General features: G+C 44.9%; 1 protein-coding gene across 2 annotated transcripts; it reads right to left on the bottom strand.

Moving 5' to 3' along the window:
• Positions 1 to 4,386: 4,386 nt before the first annotated feature.
• ANP32E (acidic nuclear phosphoprotein 32 family member E) lies at positions 4,387 to 20,281 on the bottom strand. 2 transcript variants are annotated; one of them, XM_079958442.1, is made up of 7 exons: positions 19,948 to 20,281; positions 15,802 to 15,951; positions 14,758 to 14,880; positions 12,091 to 12,256; positions 11,248 to 11,420; positions 9,298 to 9,352; positions 4,387 to 7,731 (listed from the first exon to the last, which is right to left on the bottom strand). In XM_079958442.1, exons 1-7 carry the CDS (start codon positions 19,999 to 20,001, stop codon positions 7,664 to 7,666), a joined length of 789 nt encoding a protein of 262 aa, XP_079814568.1. In that variant the 5' UTR covers positions 20,002 to 20,281; the 3' UTR covers positions 4,387 to 7,663. The 2 variants fall into 2 exon arrangements, with proteins under 2 accessions (XP_079814568.1, XP_079814569.1); XM_079958443.1 differs by lacking the exon at positions 19,948 to 20,281 and adding an exon at positions 18,316 to 18,336.

Raw genomic sequence — 20,281 nt, 5'->3', positions numbered from 1 at the left:
GCCTTCTCTGAGGGAGTCTTGGCCACGGAGCTTCCGGTTCTGCTCTGCCATTTTGAAATGCCCCATTCCCAGGGCGGAAGTGGAGGCTGCCCGTGGAAATGAGTGGGGGAAATGAAACTCTGCTCGTGTTTTGTATGCAATTCTCTCGCATTGCGAGTTGTTCAATGCAGTATTACAAAAATAGATTGCAATCCATCATCTTTCCAGGTTGGTTGTGCTTGGATGGCAGACAACTTTGCAGTGTAGTTCACTAAATCTGAGAGTGGTTTCGACAGCCCTGCAATGACTCTTAATGACCCCAAATATTTCCTCTGCAGAAGGAAAGGACAGAAGATGATATTATGTTTGCTGACTGGGAACAGTTATGGACCACCGGTATTAAATTTACTGCATGTAATGCTTTAAAAGAAAATATTATGAAAATGATCTATCGGTGGTACATGACCCCAGTCAAGCTTGCAAAAATTTACCACTTGCCTAATAATAAGTGTTGGAAATGTAATGAGACTGAAGGCACCTTCTACCACCTTTGGTGGACCTGCCCAAAGGTTAAAGCTTTCTGGGAAATGATCTATAATGAAATTAAGAAGGTCCTTAAGTGGACTTTTCCTAAGAAACCAGAGGCTTTTCTCTTGGGCATGGTTGGCCAAGTGGTGTTAAAGAAGGATAGGATTTTCTTTATGTATGCCACTACAGCAGCAAGAATTCTACTGGCAAAGTATTGGAAGACGCAAGAACTACCTACTCTGGAAGAATGGCAAACAAAGGTGATGGACTTTATGGGACTGGCTGAGATGACGGGCAGAATCCGTGACCAGGGGAAAGAGACAGTGGAAGAGGACTGGAAGAAATTTAAAATATATCTTAAAAACAATTGTAAAATTGAGGAATGTTAAGATGTCAGGGGGTAAGAGGTAAAGAATTGCAGCAGTAACTAAAAAACTAAAGGAAACTTTATGAAAGGGAATTAAGACAATGGACCTAAGGGTTGCTAAAGAATCATTAAACAAGGATGCAGGGATGGGGAGGTATGGGGAAGTCAAAAGAAAGAAGGGTATGAAATGAGGAATTTAAAGTTACATGGGTTTAATTGTTATGTGCCTTGTTTTTTGTTTTTCTTCTGTTTGTTTTGTTGTCTTTTTATTACTTGTTTGAAAAACCAATAAAATTAATTTTAAAAAAAAGGACAGAAGGTGAGGACAGGTGACCTCACCTAGGCCCGAAGTCACCCCCCCCCCCACCAAAGCAGGCTCAAAGCTTCTCAGAGCTTTTCAAAATCATTTTTCTCAACAGCTAAAAGACATTAGCTAAGCATCAGAAAAGGGACGCGGGTGGCGCTGTGGGTTAAAGCCTCAGCGCCTAGGGCTTGCCGATCGAAAGGTCGGCGGTTCGAATCCCTGCGGCGGGTTGCGCTCCCGCTGCTCGGTCCCAGCGCCTGCCAACCTAGCAGTTCGAAAGCACCTCCGGGTGCAAGTAGATAAATAGGAACCGCTTACCAGCGGGAAGGTAAACGGCGTTTCCGTGTGCGGCTCTGGCTCTGGCTCTGGCCAGAGCAGCGATGTCACGCTGGCCACGTGACCCGGAAGTGTCTCCGGACAGCGCTGGCCCCTGGCCTCTTAAGTGAGATGGGCGCACAACCCCAGAGTCTGTCAAGACTGGCCCGTACGGGCAGGGGTACCTTTACCTTTACTTTAAGCATCAGAAACATTCCGCTTGCTGTAACTAAAAAGATTGCAACAAGGGTAGGGAACACAGTCCATTGTTTCTCAGGCCTTTCTGATGCCTTCTGGCCTTGCTAAAGAACCACATTGCAACTTGCTTTCTGTCCAGGAACCATGCCAGAACAAGAGATGGAAACATATCTGAACACTCTGAAACCCCTTTCCTGGGAAGGGTGCCAAGAGTCCCCAATAGTCCCAAGACAGCTTTCTGTTCATGCTCAGAGGACTCCTGAGGGAGGAGAAAGGAGGAGGGAACAGGAAAGGGCTATATATGCTTGTGCACATGACTGTGAATTTCGTGCATGCTATCACACTTGCTCCTTCTACCAGTTCATGGATGGTAGAAATAAAAGCCTTTTCTCCGAAACTATTCCTTGAGTGTCTGTTGACTCCCACTTCCCTTTCCCAGACGCAATATTTTTCCCACCCGAGGGCAAAGCCTCATAAGGCTACAGGGGGAAATCTCTCCCAGTAGTTCTTTTCACTCCAGGCAAAATAAGCACACGTTGTGTATGATTAGGGGAGTTGACAATGATTCCAGAAACTAGGGTATTTGCCATTGCAAAATAATGACCTGCACTGGCCAAGGTGATCTGCAAACCTTTTTAGATATCTTGACAGGAGACAAGCCACATGGTCAATTTTTTTCTGGTAGACTGCCTTTTTCTGTGATCCTTGCATGTGGTCTTTTCTATAGTCTTCTCAGTAGATCACCACACCCTTTATATTTCTTTGATTCCCAGTGGCCATTTCTGAGGAGGTATATAGACAAATTAGGGCAACTGGTTCAGAGGTTTGGAAAGCCAGCCCTGTGAGGAAAACGTGAAGGAACCGGGCTATGTATTAGACCATGGGTAGGCAAACTAAGGCCTGGGGGCTGGATCCGGCCCAATCGCCTTCTAAATCTGGCCCGCGGATGGTCCGGGTATCAGCGTGTTTTTACATGAGTAGAATGTGTCCTTTTATTTAAATGCATCTCTGGGTTATTTCTGGGGCCTGCCTAGTGTTTTTACATGAGTAGAATGTGTGTTTTTATTTAAAATGCATCTCTGGGTTATTTGTGGGGCATAGGAATTCATTCATTATTTTTTCCAAAATATAGTCTGGCCCCCCACAAGGTCTGAGGGACAGTAGTGTGCCCCCCTGCTGGAAAAGTTTGCTGACCCCTGTATTAAAACTGAAGGTAAGTAGGATTGGGCTCTTCAAAGACCGGAACGGTGCTCACCAGATTCAGAAGAGGGCAAAATCAAGTAGGCTTAGTATATGCAAAGGTTGATTTGGGCTAAATATAAGGAATCTTGACTACTGCAATAGCAGGTTGGCAATAGGGCAAACTAGTCAAAGCAGTGGTGGGATCTCTTGCACTCCAGCTCTCCAAATTTATAGGAAGCTGCCTTGCACTGAGTCCATCTAGTATTGCCTGCACCAGTGGCGTAGCGTGGGTTGTCAGCACCCGGGGCAAGGCAAGTAATTTGCGCGCCCTAACCCAGGGCAAGGCAAGTAATTTGCGCCCCTAACCCCTAACCTGCCGCCGCTGCCAGCTTCTTCATGCTGTTGCCTGGGCTGGTCGAGTGTGGTTCTCTCCCGCGCTCAGCGCTGCGCTGGGCGGCCGCTGCACTGTCCCTCCCCCAGATAGTCCCTCCCTCGCTCTCTCTCCGCTCCGCACCGCAACGCACACCTGGCACCCTCCCCCTCCACAGTGGGCGGCGACCTGGCAGCTCGGATCGGATTCGCACAGCCAGCACTGCAGTGAGAGTGAGTGAGCCAGGTAGGGGCAGAGAGCTGCGAGTGTGAGCGCACCCCCCCAAATGTTGTGACCGGTGCGGCTGGCCCCCCCTGCACCGCCCACGCTACGCCACTGGCCTGCACTAACTGGCAGCATATTCCATGTTCTCGGACAACCAATCTTTTCCCTAGCCCTACCTTCACGGACTAGGACCCTCGTACCTACGGGACTGCCTCTCCTGGTATGCCCCACGGAGAGCCTCAAGGTCCATAAATAGCAACACCCTAGAGGTCCTGGGCCCTAAGGAAGTTAGATTAGCTTCAACCAGAGCCAGGGCCTTTTCAACACTGGCTCCGGCCTGGTGGAACGCTCTGCCTCATGAGACCAGGATCTGATTTCTTTCCGCAGGGCCTGTAAGACAGAGTTGTTCCGCCTGGCCTTTGGCTTGGGGCCAGTTTGATTCTGGGGAAACTCAGGCAGACGGGAGGGGTATAAATAATAAATTATTATTATTATTATTATTATTATTATTATTATTATTATTATTATTATTTTCCTTTCTCCTCCTACATTTTAATATTTTAATGTTTCAATGTTGTATTTTAATTTCGTTTTTAAGTTGTATTCATTCAACTTATTTTTATTATTGCTTGTTAGCCGCCCTGAGCCCGGCCTTGGCTGGGGAGGGCAGGGTATAAATAAAAAATATTATTATTATTACCTGGAGATACCAGGGATTGGACTAGACAGCATCACAATACTTTTATAGGGGTTTGCAGGCTAAGTAACTATGGTAAACCCCAACGGATCTAGGCCCTCTGGGGTGTATAGGAAAGTTCTCAAATAAGGATTGATACACACCTCCCTTCCAAGTTTTCAAAACAGTAATTTTACTTCCAAGAAGTTCAGACTACCCCCCCCCAATAACAAATCCTCACATTTTCAGATTGAAAATCTTTAATTTAAAATTTACATCACACAGGGGGGGGGGAGGGCAGGAGGAACACTCACATTCTGTTACAACTAAAATCCATCAGAAGTGTGCTGTAGGTATTTATTTAACACTGTCATGGCTTTTTCTCCCCCTCCCAAAACACAGTTGCACAAAAACCAATTACCTCCAAGTTTGTGTCTTTTTTTCTCTCTCTTTAGAATTTGAAAAGGAATCGAACACACTATATACATACTGCCATAGAAAGAGCATCCAAATAGGACAAAATTGCTACAAAATATAAAACCCACCCTTACGTATTTTCATTAAAGAACCCACCAAGCCAAAAAAAAAAAGTTATCCAGAGACTCTGTAATACTCACCCCCCACCCGTTTTAAAAAGAAGAAAAAGTTCTATTTTGCTCACACACTAAAGCTGACAACTCAAAACTGTGGCAATGTAGTTAGCTGGTTGTTACGTTTACTACATAAAAGATCCTTAGAGAAGATGTAAAACTATTGAAATACATACTATGTATAACCATGCTGGTGCGCTTGGTTTCATTTTACTCCTCTGTAAAAAAAATAACACACAAAACCACCTTTCAGCCTTTTAAATGGTCAAATACAGACTAGTAGTAGTCATTCATTGAAGGTAACTTTGCGGGGGGGGGGGGAATCTTCTAAAAATCACTGATTCGGCCATTCATGTTTTTGAACCAGTGCAGGAGTTTGATGCACACTTGAGAGATCCCTCAACCACTAATTTTAAAATATGAAACTGGAGCAGAAGGCAGATTTCCTGCATAAGGAAATCTACTCCCATTGAGATGAATTGGATTAAGATGGCTGCTCAGTTGTTCTGTGGTGTCAATCACAGCTCAGATAGTACTATTGCCAGAAAACCTTACATGTGCAATGGATTAGTACAAGCCAGACCCAACATTTAAATACTCTCTTTGTAATGGAAGGGTTTTATTATTTGCCGAGCCTAACTAAATTAAAAACAAAAGGGTATATGGAAAGGTGAGGGGGAATCTGAATGAATACAAAGTAACTGTTTTTAAACACAGAACCAGCAGGACAACAGTATACGCTTTTTAAAAGTTTCTAAGATTCATTCATACACAAATGTAACAGGATTGGAATAAAGCTTTACCAAGTCCATTCAGCTAAGTCATTTTGTAAAAATCCAAGTCTTCCTATTAAAATGCCCTTTTGCATTTCCTTCTGTTCAAATGCCTCTTTAGAGTTAGCTGTGAATATTTCTGGGGGGCGGGGGAGAGAAATGCTGTTTCGCAGAGCTTCTCAAATGCAGTGTCATCAAAACTTAAGAGTCCAATGTCACATACTAAACATGTCAGAACGTGTGTCTAATGTGTTATTTATATTCACAGGCAACTGTAGTAAGGGGAGGGGCAACTCCCATCCATCTATGTAAAAATACCCCTTTTTATCTAAAACCACATTAGCGACAGCTTCTCCTAAGCAGGACAGATAATAAAAAAATAGTATCTCTGGAATACAGCTGTGTGTTACTATTTGGGTAAAATATTTAACAATCCAAGTTAGTCTATCGTTTAAGTAAGAACTGCAGGAGTTCTCAAGAGCCCAGTATGCCGTTTTGCTGTTTTTTGTTGTTAAAAAGCAGTCTGCAAAGAAGATCCATAAAAACCAGTTTTGTTGCCAGCCCAAGGCTCATTGTCTTTGCTTTGCTGAACAAATTTCTGAAGGATTCTTGCCCAAATGTTTTCCCACAGCATGACCTGCACCTAAGGGAAGCAACTGCAGGCCTGTCATCAACTTAAGGTTAGCATGCAGACAATTGCAAGGTTGATCCACCACAGCCCTTTTCAGGACACCTTTTGACAACAGCCAACCTCACTGCAAGCTTCACTGAGGGCAGGGAAACAGCAAGGCATTTCAGTGACCCTTTCCCAGAAGTAAGCTGCTTGCCCACCCTCCCCACCTCAAATGTTGTGCTCTAGGCCTCGCCACATGGCTTAGTCTACCTGCCAACTGTTCCCTTGAAAGGTGACATATAAAGAAATGTGCCTCTCCTATGTATATATTTTAATGAAAGCCTGAAAAGCTTCAGGGTTTAAAAATAAAAATGAAGGGAGGGGGGAGGCGTCTAGAATTTGCATCAGAAATATGAATCCTGTTTCCATCTTATAATGATCAGAAAGATAACACAAAGGAAACAGCAAACTTGAAAGAACTTTTAAGTAAGCATTTCCAGGTTACTGGTGTGGGTGTGAATGAAATGTTGGTTTTGTTTTCTCTCTTAAGCGTTTTGGGTCTCGCCTTTTCCAAAGAGCTCTGGTCAATCGGGCCAAAGCCAAGTCCAGTTCAGTGGAGAACCAAATGCCTACGGGAAGCCCACAAGCAGAACAGCATTCTCCCCATTTGTGATTCCCAACAGCTGGCATACAGAGGCATTCTGTCTCCAACAGTGGAGGTAGGACAGAGCTTTATATCTTCTGTGAATTTGTCTAACGCTCTTTGAAAGCCATCCAAGTTGGTGGCCATCACTGCCCTCCTGTGGGAGTCTTTTCTCAACAGCGAGTAAAGGATGGGCCTAGGGCCTGATTCTGTAGGTCTCTTCTTACATTCTTATGGAAAAGGTTTGACTCAAGAGAGCTGATCCCATGCTTTCCATAGTTACATAGATTTTTTTTTAAAAAAAATGGAAAGGGGTGTGTGTGTGTATATATAAAGTGTATGAGAAAGCAGAAGAGCAAAGACTTCACCTGTTTGTGCATTCTTCAGATGCCCTTTTAAAATAAGCCAATTGCTATTATCCAAATTCTTGACTTCATGCAGCCTTTGGTTCACCTCATATATAAGCCTCTCTAAGGAAAATCTGGATTATCGCACTGCAGTGGATCTTAATTCAGTGTACAATCTTTAAAAGTCTGGATTAAATTAGTTAAATGTTTTGCTTTAACTGTTACTAGAACTAACAGCATGCTCACATAAAAATAGGGGGGGAATCTGGAGAAAAATGTTTCTAGGGGAGGTGGAGGGGAGGAGACAACTGGTTCAGTGATTAAAAAGGGATGAAACAGTGTTCTCTCTGCACATGATCCAGAGTGGGCTATTATGTCTTAGTTGGAATGATAAAAAGGGCAAAAATAGTAAAAACACACTTCCTATAAAAAGTTAACACATTAATATCTTCTGTAGGGATACCTAGGATACATGGAGACATACAAGTCTGCATATCGCTATTGCGTATCCTGCAACAAAAAATGCATCTGGTCCTATTTTTTTCCCTACAACTTAATTGTCGTCATCGTCTCCCTCATCTTCTGCTGCACGTTTTCTCTTCTCCCCTCTGACGCCTTCCGCTGCAAAAAGGAAAGGAGAATGTTCACTGATGTTAAAAGCTAAGGCTAAGCACACTACAGGGACGCAGGTGGTGCTGTGGTCTAAACCAAAGAGCCTAGGGCTTGCTGATCCCCGCGACGGGGTGAGCTCCTGTTGCTCGGTCCCAGCTCCTGCCAACCTAGCAGTTTGAAAGCACGTCAGAGTGCAAGTGCAAGTAGATAAATAGGTAAAGCTCCAACGGGCAGGTAAATGTGTTTCCATGTGCTGCTCTGGTTCGCCAGAAGCGACTTAGTGATGCTGGCCACATAACCCAGAAAAACTGTCTGCGGACAAACGCCGACTCCCTCGGCCAGTAAAGCGAGATGAGCACCGCAACCCCAGAGTCTTTCACGACTGGACCTAACGGTCAGGGGTCCCTTTACCTTTAAGCATACTACAGCATGTCACACACACACTGCCTTATTTCTACCTGTTCTGGACACTTACACCTAGTTTATCAAACACAAAACAAATACCTCGACATGAAATTGGCTGAACAGAAAGAAGAAATTATGCGTAGCCTGAGCCATCAACTGTTCAATGTATCAGAGCAACTGGCATATTACCTCCTTCTATTTTAAGTATATAAAAAAATACAGATCAGATGTTTTCCTAAAGGCAATGAATCAATTACAGTATTGTTAGTCTCTCCCCCCCCCCAAACAGTCCATGAAACAGAGGTTAAGGGCTGCTGAGAAGTCTTCACTAGAAACCTTCACCCAAATCAATTCCCCAAATTTTGTGAGCTGATAACCTGGGTGCCTTGGTTTATAGTGTAGATACACCCCAAGACAAAACTAAACAACCTCAAAAGCGGGACATTGGCTATATGGTGACCTGTCAGGTACCCAACAACCCCACAACCCCTGTTTTTCCAGCATCATCTGGACAGACAATGGGAGAATCTATGAAGTCTTCAGGGCAACGTCTTATGTGGCTAATGAGTCATGTATTGAAGTCTATTTCAGCTCTTGTCTTTTGCTGTACGGGAAGATAAGCACTTCAGTAATAAAAGGAGGCTATTTCTAGTGGACCACAGAAAAATCTCTCCCAGAAATCCCCTTCTGTTGTGGAAAAATTATGGAATGAAAGCTGGATGTTACAGAAAGGAAAACACTAATTTAACACTTCCATTTGATTGCACCAACTTACCACCTCTTAGAAAAATATAGTCCAGCTGTAGCAACTTTATAAAACCTAAATATAGGTTGCAAAAAAAATTATCAGCTATTTAAGGCAGAGTTGGCAAACCTATGGTCCTTCAGATGTTCTCAGCTCCCATCAGCTAGCATAGCCAATGGCTTGGGATGATGATGATGGGAGTTGCAACCTCACAACTTCTGAAGGGCCAAAGGCTTCCCTCCTCTGATTTACATCAACCAAGTATAAATTCAACTTATGTTGGGTTCAGATGCCCCCTTCCTCTAATGGAATGTAGCTCTTTCAAGGCTGAGGAAAGGAACCTTTTGGATCCAAATTAGGAAGTTTCAGAAGTTTTAAGAATTCAAATGCAACTTTATTCACATTCAGTTGAATATGAAACTTACCTTCTTCTTCTTCATTCTCCTTCTCCTCTACGTAATCATCATCATCTTCTTCATCCTTAAGAGGGAAAGAAGTTGATGGTCTCAGAAGTTCAGTATGATTTACAAAGTGAAACCAATACTCCTAATCGTACTCTAATAAGGCTGCAAGACATGGCATTCCCAGACTGTTGCATTCTATAAAAAGCAAAGCCAAATTTCTCTGTGCTGAACTAAGGCAAAAGTCAAAAACCGCTAAGTCAAGAGGGTCAACTCATTCCAAAATGCTTGGGAGTTGTTTAAGAACACACTATTAGAAACTCAGTTGAGGTGTATATCACAGGTCAGGAAAGGTACCACAAGGGCCAAGATGCTGGCATCAAGCAGTCAAAGAAGCTTTTAGAGGCAAGAAGATTTAAAGATTATCTACAAAAATATTGCAAAATTTATGAATGCTAAGATGATGTCAGACTTAAAAATAATATGGCATTAGTGATAAAGTTATAAGGAATATGTTAAAATGAATTAAAATGAATTAAAAAGGGAAGAAAGATTGGAGACATAATATGCTAAGCTATATAATTAACAATGAGAATTGAAAGAGGGTAAGGATTTGCTGAATTTGATTGGGTAAATGGGAACACAAAAAAGGGAGGTGTGAGGAAGTCAAGAACCAGGGTTAAACAAGTATAAAGCTAAAAATTGGATTTTTTCTTTTTCATGTTTTTCTATTATCTTTTTTGCTGTTTTATTGTGTATTTTTTGTTTATTTTCTGTGTATTTTTGCTTTGTCTGTCTTTTCTTTTTATGTTGTATGTATTTATATGCTTTTTTGTAAAACTTATAAATATTTTATAAAAAAAGAAGAAGGTGTCCTTCAAAAAAACCAAAGTCTTGTCCAAATGTAGAGAATAAAAAGGAACACAAACTTTGGCAAAAAAAAAAAAAGTGCTAGCAGACAGTAAGGGATGATAAAAAAAGGAAAACATTGCTAAAAACATTAAAACTACCAATAATAAGTTTTTTAAATATATTAGTAGCAGGAAACCCTCTAGGGAGGTGGTTGGACCCTTGGCTGACAAGGGAGTGAAAGGAGGACAAGGAATCTGTGTAGAAGCTGAATGAATTCTCTGCATCTGTCTTCACAAGAGAAGAGACTAGATAGGCCATTGGCCTGATCCAGCCAGCTCATCTTATGTTCTTAAATTTTTACAATTTGGAGAAGCCGATTACAAAAATAATATGCAATGGCCAAACTGTTTGCTACTGAATTGCAGGATTTCTCTGGTGTGCAGGGAGAATATAGCCCGTGTCTTCGACCTGCCTTGACATGCACCTCAGCAACATATAGCCAGAACCAAGTCAAGTATCTTGCCTTCGTGTTTCACTGCTCATTTGCTTATCTTGTTCTCAATTTGTACTCTTGGGACTTCTTACTAACTTGTCCTCAGCCATTTCATTTCCCACTAGGATTCATATACCCTTCACACGTCTGCACCATTTGTGGTGCTGAGCCCCCAACAAAGAAAACTCTGGTTCTGTCGGGATCTATAAAGTACATTTTAAGATGCAAAACAACAGTCCCTGAGTTCTATAACGATAATTTCTCAGCCATGGGATTATGCACTTATTCCCATCTTCCTCTGATGAATCTTTACCTGTTTCCTAAGGTTCCTTGGTCTAATCCTAGCAACATTACTTTTAGTCTTCTGTCATTCGCAGCTTGGTTGATTTATTTTGAACAGTCCCATCAGCAGCATTCTCTTGCAAAATAGGCTAGAGTCCAAGATCTCAAACCACAGCTTTTGCTTCAAGAATATATATGCCGGCACATTTATACAATTTCCATGATTTCTGTGCTGTCTATGGGAGCATGGCGTGGACAAAATATACTCTTTTTTGCACAGCATGCACCAATATCTAGGTTGAATGTTTGGAACTTGAGAGGGGAGGGAGGAAGAGCATAAAACTTACCTGAATCTCTTCTTTCATTAAGTACGAGAGGCCCACTTCTTCCTCATCTTCCTCGTCTTCACCTTCACCCTCCCCTAAGTCTGAGCCATCGTCGTCTTCCTCATCATTCTCTTCATATTCTCCTGGGGGACCAGCTTTGTCCTCATCTTCTTCATCCTCATCTTCATCCCCATCTGAAGGAAAGCTAACGCTAATGAGATGCACACGGCACGTGCTTCCAACTTCTGACGCAGAATTTACAGGTTCAAACCCACAGACTCAAAAAACAAGCACATGGTACAGTCCTCCTGGGACATGACTACTTCTGAATGCATTGCAATAGTTTGCAGGCTTGGATGCTCAAGAACGTCCCCACCTGTGCTATCGTGTCAAGGAGGATTTTCGTTTAGCCTTCATCCCTATGTGTGTGTGGTGTTTTGGTTGTTTTTTTTTTGGGGGGGGGGCAACATTTCAAAACGTGATTCTCCACCTGCATTCCCATGAGGACTATAACACGTACAATTCTTTTGGATTGTATAGATCAGTTCAACATCCAATCAAATGTTAGCTCTTTTCCAGACGTTAGAACAGCGATTCTAGAAACAAAACCGAATATACGAGTGGCTCATACAATGTTATACATAGCAAACATTTTTTAAAAAAAACAACAAAATGTATTCTTTACATGACATTTACGTTTTGCTGTGCACTGTAAGTCCTTTTGGCACATATATAAAAAGTATAGTGTGAACAGTGAATGTTAAACCACACAATTGACATGCCATTTGCTCCAAGCCTGTGACTTGATATCCAACCTAGAAAGGGTATAATAACTAATCACCAGACATGTTTACAAAGAGTTACCTTCATCCTCTTCATCTTCTGAGTCGGGGGCCTCGTTATCCTCCTGATCAAACCCATCTAGATACGTAATTTGCTGGAGCAAGTCAAACACGCTTTCTCTGTAATCCTCCAGGTTTGTGATCTCACAGTTAAACAAATCAAGACTCTTCAAATTCTTAAGATTTTGCTGAAAAGAACAGAACGACACATTAGATTTCTACATCAACAGAAAACACCTTTTAAGGACTCCTTTAGATGCTTATTCGAATCCCCGCAGCGGGGTGCGCTCCCGTTGCTCGGTCCCAGCACCTGCCAACCTAGCAGTTCGAAAGCACCCTCGGGTGCAAGTAGATAAATAGGGACCGCTTACTAGCGGGAAGGTAAACGGAGTTCCGTGTGCTGCGCTGGCTCGCCAGATGCAGCTTGTCACGCTGGCCACGTGACCCGGAAGTGTCTCCGGACAGCACTGGCTCCCGGCCTATAGAGAGAGATGAGCGCACAACCCTAGAGTCTGGCAAGACTGGCCCGAACGGGCAGGGGTACCTTTACCTTTTATAGATGCTTATTAGGCCTGCCAACTCTGCACAAATGTTGGTAGCCCTGTCTGTAACATTACGGTTGCAATCTAGGAATTAGCCCTAATTAACTTATTTCCAATAGGGATGCAGGTGGCGCTGTGGGTTAAAGCCTCAACGCCTAGGGCTTGCCGATCGAAAGGTCGGCGGTTCGAATCCCTGCGGCGGGGTGCGCTCCCGCTGCTCGGTCCCAGCGCCTGCCAACCTAGCAGTTCGAAAGCACCTCCGGGTGCAAGTAGATAAATAGGGACCGCTTACCAGCGGGAAGGTAAACGGCGTTTCCGTGTGCGGCTCTGGCTCGCCAGAGCAGCGATGTCACGCTGGCCACGTGACCCGGAAGTGTCTCCGGACAGCGCTGGCCCCTGGCCTCTTAAGTGAGATGGGCGCACAACCCCAGAGTCTGTCAAGACTGGCCCGTACGGGCAGGGGTACCTTTACCTTTACCTTTAACTTATTTCCAAGCAAGCGTGGGTTGGATTGTGCTTTATTTTAATATACACACACACCCCACAACTCCACAAACTGACATGACTTACAAACATAAGCAGACAAACATCAGTGAATTTTCTAACTAACCCTACCACTGAGCTAGAACAGTGGTTCCCCCCCAAAAAAAATTGGCCACTGCCCCCTTGCACCTATAAACTCATCCCCAGTGCCCTCTACTCTATAAAAAGCATTTATCAGAATAGTGGTTTCCACAACCCAGTAAGGAAGATAATAATAATAGAGATATAGAGACTTCCTTATATATTTAAGTCCTGACTGATTTTGGGTAGATGACTCTGTTTTGAACACTTCTATAACATTTACCATCATTATTTATTAAATTTCTGCCCTGCCCTTCGTAAGAGGATCACAGGGCAGTTTGCAATATGAAAACACAAAAATACATACCATAGTAACAAACAAAACAATTAAACCCTCTACGCAGCTTTAAAGGCCATAGACTGATTAATTAGCTAAAGGTCTGGGAGAAGCGGAATGTTTTTGCCTGGCGTCTAAAGGTATGTAACAAAGGTGCCAGGAGAGCCTTCCTAGGGAGAGCATTCCACAAATAGGGAGCCACCCTCCGGACCCACCGCGGAGGGGGCACATGAAGAAGGACCTCAGGTGATGATTGCAGGGTGCTGGTGGGTTTACATAGGGAGAGGCAGCCAATACATTCCTTCAGTGCTCTTAATAATTTAGTCATGTAGGGAGACAGTTGTTGGCAAAAGAGCTCTACTACGAAGGTGGAGTTCCAGGTTCCAGGCTCCAGTCTGATGGAGGCAAAACTGATTTAACCACTCCATGCATGCAAACTGTGCAACAACATGCAAAATAGTAGCAGCTACCCTTCTTAAAGCTGATCTGTCCATCTCCTGTCCAGAATATGAACCACTAAAGAGATCTGGACTGTCCTTTATAAATTATGCCAACTTCCTTTAGCATTGTACTTTAAACTCAGCTTATGAGATTTGTGCCTTTATATACCTGGTTACAAGCAGAGAAACATTTACCAACACCTATTATGCAGTCAACCATAAGGAAGGCTGATCGCCGAAGAATTGATGCTTTTGAATTCTGGTGCTGGAGGAGACTCTTGAGAGTCCCATGGACTCCAAGAAGATCAAACCTCTCCATCCTGAAGGAAATCAGCCCTGAGTGCTCACTGGAAGGACAGATCCTGAAGCTGAGGCTCCAATACTTTGGCCACCTCATGAGAAGAGAAGACTCCCTGAAAAAGACCCTGATGTTGGGAAAGATGGAAGGCACAAGGAGAAGGGGACGACAGAGGACGAGATGGTGGGACAGTGTTGTCGAAGCTACCAGCATGAGTTTGACCAAACTGCGGGAGGCAGTGGAAGACAGGAGTGCCTGGTGTGCTCTGGTCCATGGGGTCACGAAGAGTCGGACACGACTAAACGACTAAACAACAACAACAATTATGCAGTCATGCCATCTAGTTACCCTGTCTAGCGATGCTGGGCTGAAATTATTCCAGGCTTCTAAACACTGCGATCCTACGTAAAGCTGCCAGTTTTGAGTGTGCTCCAGTGGACACAGCAACACTGATTTCTAAGTAAATATGAAATCGGACTACTTTGTATAAATACTGCTTTATACTTACAAGGGCTTCCACGGTGCTGAGATCTTTGATTTTATTACCACTCAGATTTAGGTATGTGAGATTCGGACATCTCTCTGCCAGGACTTCCAGGCCTCCGGAAATTAGATTATCGCTCAGTTCCAGCTACAGTGCAGAAAAGTATCATATGATTAGGCAGATGTTTTCCAACTTTTCCCATGTCTGTATTTTAGTAAAACCATGCAGCTCTAGGAATCTAAACAAACCTTTTTTTAGATGCTATCTAAGGATAGTTGATTGCATTTTGACTTCTTCAGAGCCAGACAATAATAGCATCATTATCCAAGTTTGCACCTAACCTACAAGTATACAGTCACTTCCCTGCAAGCTTAACTGTAACAATCTCTGCTCAGCCATGAAGCTTGCTGGAGTGGGCAGGTTGTTCCTCTTCCGCTTAACCCCGCTCCACAGGGCTGTTTTTGAATGGACACGAATATAAGAAACAGTGAAGGTAAATTTAATCCCTTTAAACCTTGGAACTCTCTGCCCATTGCTATCAGGCAGTTGCCTTTGCTGTGATTTTCAATCTGTTCTTAGTCTATTGTTTTTAACTTTTCAAAAGTATTAAATTATTGTTATTTTTTTTCTATTGATAATTTCTGTAAACCGCTGCAATATTTTTTCCACGATCAAGTGGTACACAATTTTCATGAAATAAATGAAAAATAAAAAGTCATGCGCAAACATGTTTAAAATGATATTGCCAGGAAAAACACCCAAAAATACAGACATGCAATTGAGAGCAACACAGTGTCCTCAAAATGTCCTGGACCACAACTCCCACCAGCCGCAGCCAGTAGGACTATGCTGAAGGAGGCTAGGATAGCATCAAGAGCAGGCCTGGAGAGACCTAAATTCATAGACGAGCCGACAGGACCTGCACTCCTGCTATGCAAGCAGTGTCGCTAACTGAGCTCAACAGGAATGGGCTAAATATACCCAAGGATTTAGGGAGCTAATCCTATGCGCTTGCAACCCACTGGCCAAACAGAACTAACTCATCGTTGCTTTCTGGTCAATACTCACCTTTCGAAGCTTAGTCAAAGTGGGGAGCTTGGCGAGTGATGACAGCTCCACGTTGGCCATGCTGAGAAACTCTAGCTCTTTAAATGTGTCATTCAGACCTTCGATTTCGCCATTGCTAGACCGGCAATTGTCCAGGACCAGCTCAGCCACCTACAAAAACAGGACACAAGTCAACGTCAAGCTGAAGAAAGAACTATGCTCCCTGTCACATTCAAACAGATATTATGGGTGTTGCTCAACTAACTTTTACTCACAGACCTGTTGAAATTAATGGACCTAACTTAAGAGGGACGCAGGTGGCGCTGTGGGTTAAAGCCTCAGCGCCTAGGGCTTGCCGATCGAAAGGTCGGCGGTTCGAATCCCTGCGGCGGGGTGCGCTCCCGCTGCTCGGTCCCAGCGCCTGCCAACCTAGCAGTTCGAAAGCACCTCCGGGTGCAAGTAGATAAATAGGGACCGCTTACCAGCGGGAAGGTAAACGGCGTTTCCGTGTGCGGCTCTGGCTCGCCAGAGCAGTGATGTCATGCTGGCCACGTGACCCGGAAGTGTCTCCGGACAGCGCTGGCCCCTGGCCTCTTGAGTGAGATGGGCGCACAACCCCAGAGTCTGTCAAGACTGGCCCGTACGGGCAGGGGTACCTTTACCTTTACCTTTAACTTAAGAACATAAGAAGAGCCTTCTGGATCAGGCCTATGGCACATCCTAGTCCAGCATCCCACTCAGCCAGATACCCCAAAGGCAAACCCACGAACAGGACCTGAGCACCAGAGTGCTCTCTCCTCCTGGTAATCAGAAACATTTCTGCCTGACTGTGGAGGCAAAGCATAGCCATCATGACTAGCAGCCACTGACAACCCTCTCCTCCACGAAGAGTCAAGTTCACTAATTTCAGTGGCTCCACTCAAGGATAAAACTTAGCCAAAGTAAATGCAACGAGTGCTACATCAGGTTGCGTATTTTCGGGTTACGGACACGCCAAAACCCGGAAGTACCGGAATGGGTTACTTCTGGGTTTTGGCGCTTGCGCATAAGCGCCGAATCACATCACGCACGTGCGCAGATCTGGCGCTGCGGGTTGCGAACACTGTGAGTTGCAAATGTGCCTCCCGCACGGATCACGTTCGCAACCCGAGGTTCCACTGTACTGAAAAGAGGCAACAACATTTTTGGAACAAGCTTGATTCATTCCCACCCACCCCTCTTCAAGAAACCAGAAATGCACAATTTAGTCAAATTTAAAACTACACCTGGGTTACTTTTTGTCTTTACAGTACCGTACTCTCAACAGTGCAGAGTTGCTTTGCATTACTAAATGCCACGGGAGCTGTTAGCTCTTCAAGGCTTAACCTGCAAGGAGCAGGGCGGAAGGTAAGGAAGACTTTCCCTGCTGCCAATCAACTTCAAAAGGGGCGAGACAGAGCAAGTGTTTGTCCTGACCTAAATGCAGGAACATCTGCTGGAGCCAGAGAGTCGTGAGTTGAGCAGCAGGGAATTGGAAAAGGCCACAAGGGGGTTGACTCTGCTCTTTGAAACAACACATGGCAGTGGAATTATAACTGAAGTTTAGCCAGGCCACCGCTGCCCGAGCCCCAGCAGAAAGCAAATTGTGATCTTTGTTCACAACAACTGAATTTGACATATTTCATAAGAACATAAGAGCCTGCTGGATCAGGCCAGTGGCCCACCTAGTCTGTTCTCACAATGGCCAACCGGATCCCTGTGGGAAACCCGCAAGCGGGAATCAAGCACAAAAGCAACACTCTTCCTCCCCTCCAGCGGCTTCCAGAAGCATCCCGGCCCCCGATTGTGCATGGCTAATAGCCACCCGTAGCCTGATCCTTCTCCAAAAACTTGCCTATCCTCATTTGAAGCCATCCGTGCTGGTGCCCATTACTGCCTCCTGTGGGAGTGAGTTCCACAGTTTAACTATGTCCTTGTTACTTTATTATTTATTAGATTTATGTACAGCCCTTCATCGCAAGATCTCGGGGCAGTTCACAAAATGTGCTTGCTCTTATCGGTCCCGAACCTTCACAGGATATTCACTTGAGAGAGGGAGAAAAAAATTTCCCTATCCACTTCCTCAACATCATGCATAATTCTATACAATTCCACCATGTTGCCTCTTACTTGCCTCTTCTCTAAACTGAAAAGCCCCAAACGCTGCAACCCTTCAGAAAGTCCGCACACATTTTGTGGGAAGCAGCTGGGAGAAAATCTAAAAAACAAGTTCCCCTAGCCCCAGCCTCTATACCCAGGAGGTTTCCCCCAGCTCCATATCCATCCAAAGGCAGGGTTCAAAGAAGACACCTGAGACTTCTGTGCCAAGCTTTTTGGGAGGCTATAACACCCAGGACTGCCCCCATCCATTATGAACCGGACGGCACAAAAGGGGAAATATTTGCAACCAGTTTGGGTACATTTATGGGCTTGAGGCAGCCACCACATCCCGTTCTCTTTGCTGCTTTCTCTGTGGCTGGGAGTGAGCTTGGAGCAAACCAGGCCTTGCAGCGTTACCTGTAATACTCTTTTGACACCAGCACTTCCACGGAAGAGACATTATGGGGCGGAGGAAGTTACCAGCTTCTCTCTCTCTCTCTCTCTCCCTCCCTCTCTGGCAAGGCTGATTCTCTGCGAACTCCTGCCATGAACCTTAGCTTTTAGAGAGGGCGGAGGGAAGAAGGCGGGCGCTTTTGTCTCATCCCCACCCACCCCCAGCGCGGAGCAAAAGGGACTCAGCCACAACGCAATCGCCTTATCTTCTGGAACCATTAGGGGAGCGAGCTTGCACAGGGAAGCGAGCCGGGCGTGGGGGGGGGGGGGCATATGACGCCAGCCATGTGCTCTCTCTCCGAGAGCAGGGCAGAACGGCACCCGAGGAAAGGGTTGGGCAAGACACGAATAATTAAAAATAAAGCCGAGGCTTCGTTTCTTAGTGCGTCAAAAATGCCTCGTTTAAAAAGGGCGCGGGTAGCATTAAAAAAAAAAAATTAAAATCCTTCCCCATCGCTTTTTTTGTGCAAGGCTACAGGAAAGCCCAAAAGCATCTGCGTAGTTGGACTAAGATGGATTCGGCGTAAGCCCAGCGACTTGTTTATCAAGCAAGCAATCTACGCAGCCAAGTTAAACTCGCATAAATAAATGCCCCCTTCTAACAACAGATTAAAAAAAAAAAAAAAAGTTTAAAGGGGGGTTCCCAGAAGGGCTCTCCTGAATATTTCCTCGGGGCGTTACAGAACAAAGGGGCCCTCCCTAGTTTTGTTTTGCAAAAAAAGCCACAACCCAGCCAAAGCCCGATCCTTTTCCCCACCGTCGGCGAAAGGGGACGCGTGACCTAGATTTGACGGAAGAGCAGTTAACTAATGCAAAGAAAGCGAGGGAGGAAAACTTTTAATTCGGAAATACTTTCTTTTCTTACGCGTTGCACGAGGGGGGGGAGAGAGAGAATTCACGCTCTCCGAGCTTGGCGGTTACGTACATAGATATATATTTAATTAACCGCTTTTGGGGCGGGGAGAGATGGCACCGAAGCATGACCCAGATTTCTATTTCTTTTTCCTTTTGCGCCCATCATGGGGAGAAGGCGGCGCCAGGAGCGGAAGAGTTAACCCCCCCATGTCCTCTTTCAATCACGGTTGGCAAATTTGCTTAAGCTCGCCACGCAAACCCCCGTTTTAGAGGAGCAGAGAGAGACAAACCGGGCGGAGATGGGGGTCTGGTTTCCAGGCGCAGCGCCGGGAGGGTGGAAAGGAACCAGGCGCCAGCACGAAAGCAAGCAGATGCCATCATTTGAAAAATAAAACCTCGCCTTCGGGGAGACTTTGCATTGGATCGGATACGCGCGGCCCCCCCCCCAAAAAAGGAGATAAATTAGCCCAAGTTGTCCTTTTGCAGAACGGGAGAGGAAGTCCAGCATGGCGAAAAAAATAAGCGCGATCGAGTCCAACGCGCCCTCGCTAGCTCTCCAAATGCGCCCAGCATCGCGCACTTTTAGCGCAATGGAGATTTCGCAGCGTGGAGGAGGGAAACCCACCATTTAAAGAGAGAAAGGGATTAAGGGGAGGCGGAGAGCCGTTTGGGATATTCCGCGGGGGGAGGGTTAAGGGATTTTTTTTTTTTTTTAATTTTCATTTTGGAGTTTGTTCTCACCTTCTCGGGCGCCCGGTTCCTCATCTCCAGGTTGATGCGCTTCTTCATCTCCATCGCCCTCCCGCCTTTGCGCGCCGGCCCTGCGTTGGAAAAGCCCCTCTCCAAAAAAAAAAAAACACAAAAAAAGTGGAGGGAGGAGCGCAAAACAAAAAATATTCCCCAAAGGAAGGGACCCCCCAAAACGGGGTGGAAATGTATAAAAAAGGAAGGAGCCCCGTCCTCCTCTAAATCAACCCAAAGGAGCCGGTGCAAATGAAAGTTGGGAACTCCCAGGTGCTAAGGCTGCTGCCGCGGCTCCTCTCCCAGCCCAGAGCCCCCCCACCCCCGATCCCTC

The sequence above is a fragment of the Podarcis cretensis genome, assembly GCF_951804945.1.
Source record: "Podarcis cretensis genome assembly, chromosome: 16".
Taxonomy (NCBI): Eukaryota; Metazoa; Chordata; class Lepidosauria; order Squamata; family Lacertidae; genus Podarcis; species Podarcis cretensis.
Note: the sequence above shows the minus strand (reverse complement) of the source record. Positions and strands in the feature narration are given on the sequence as shown.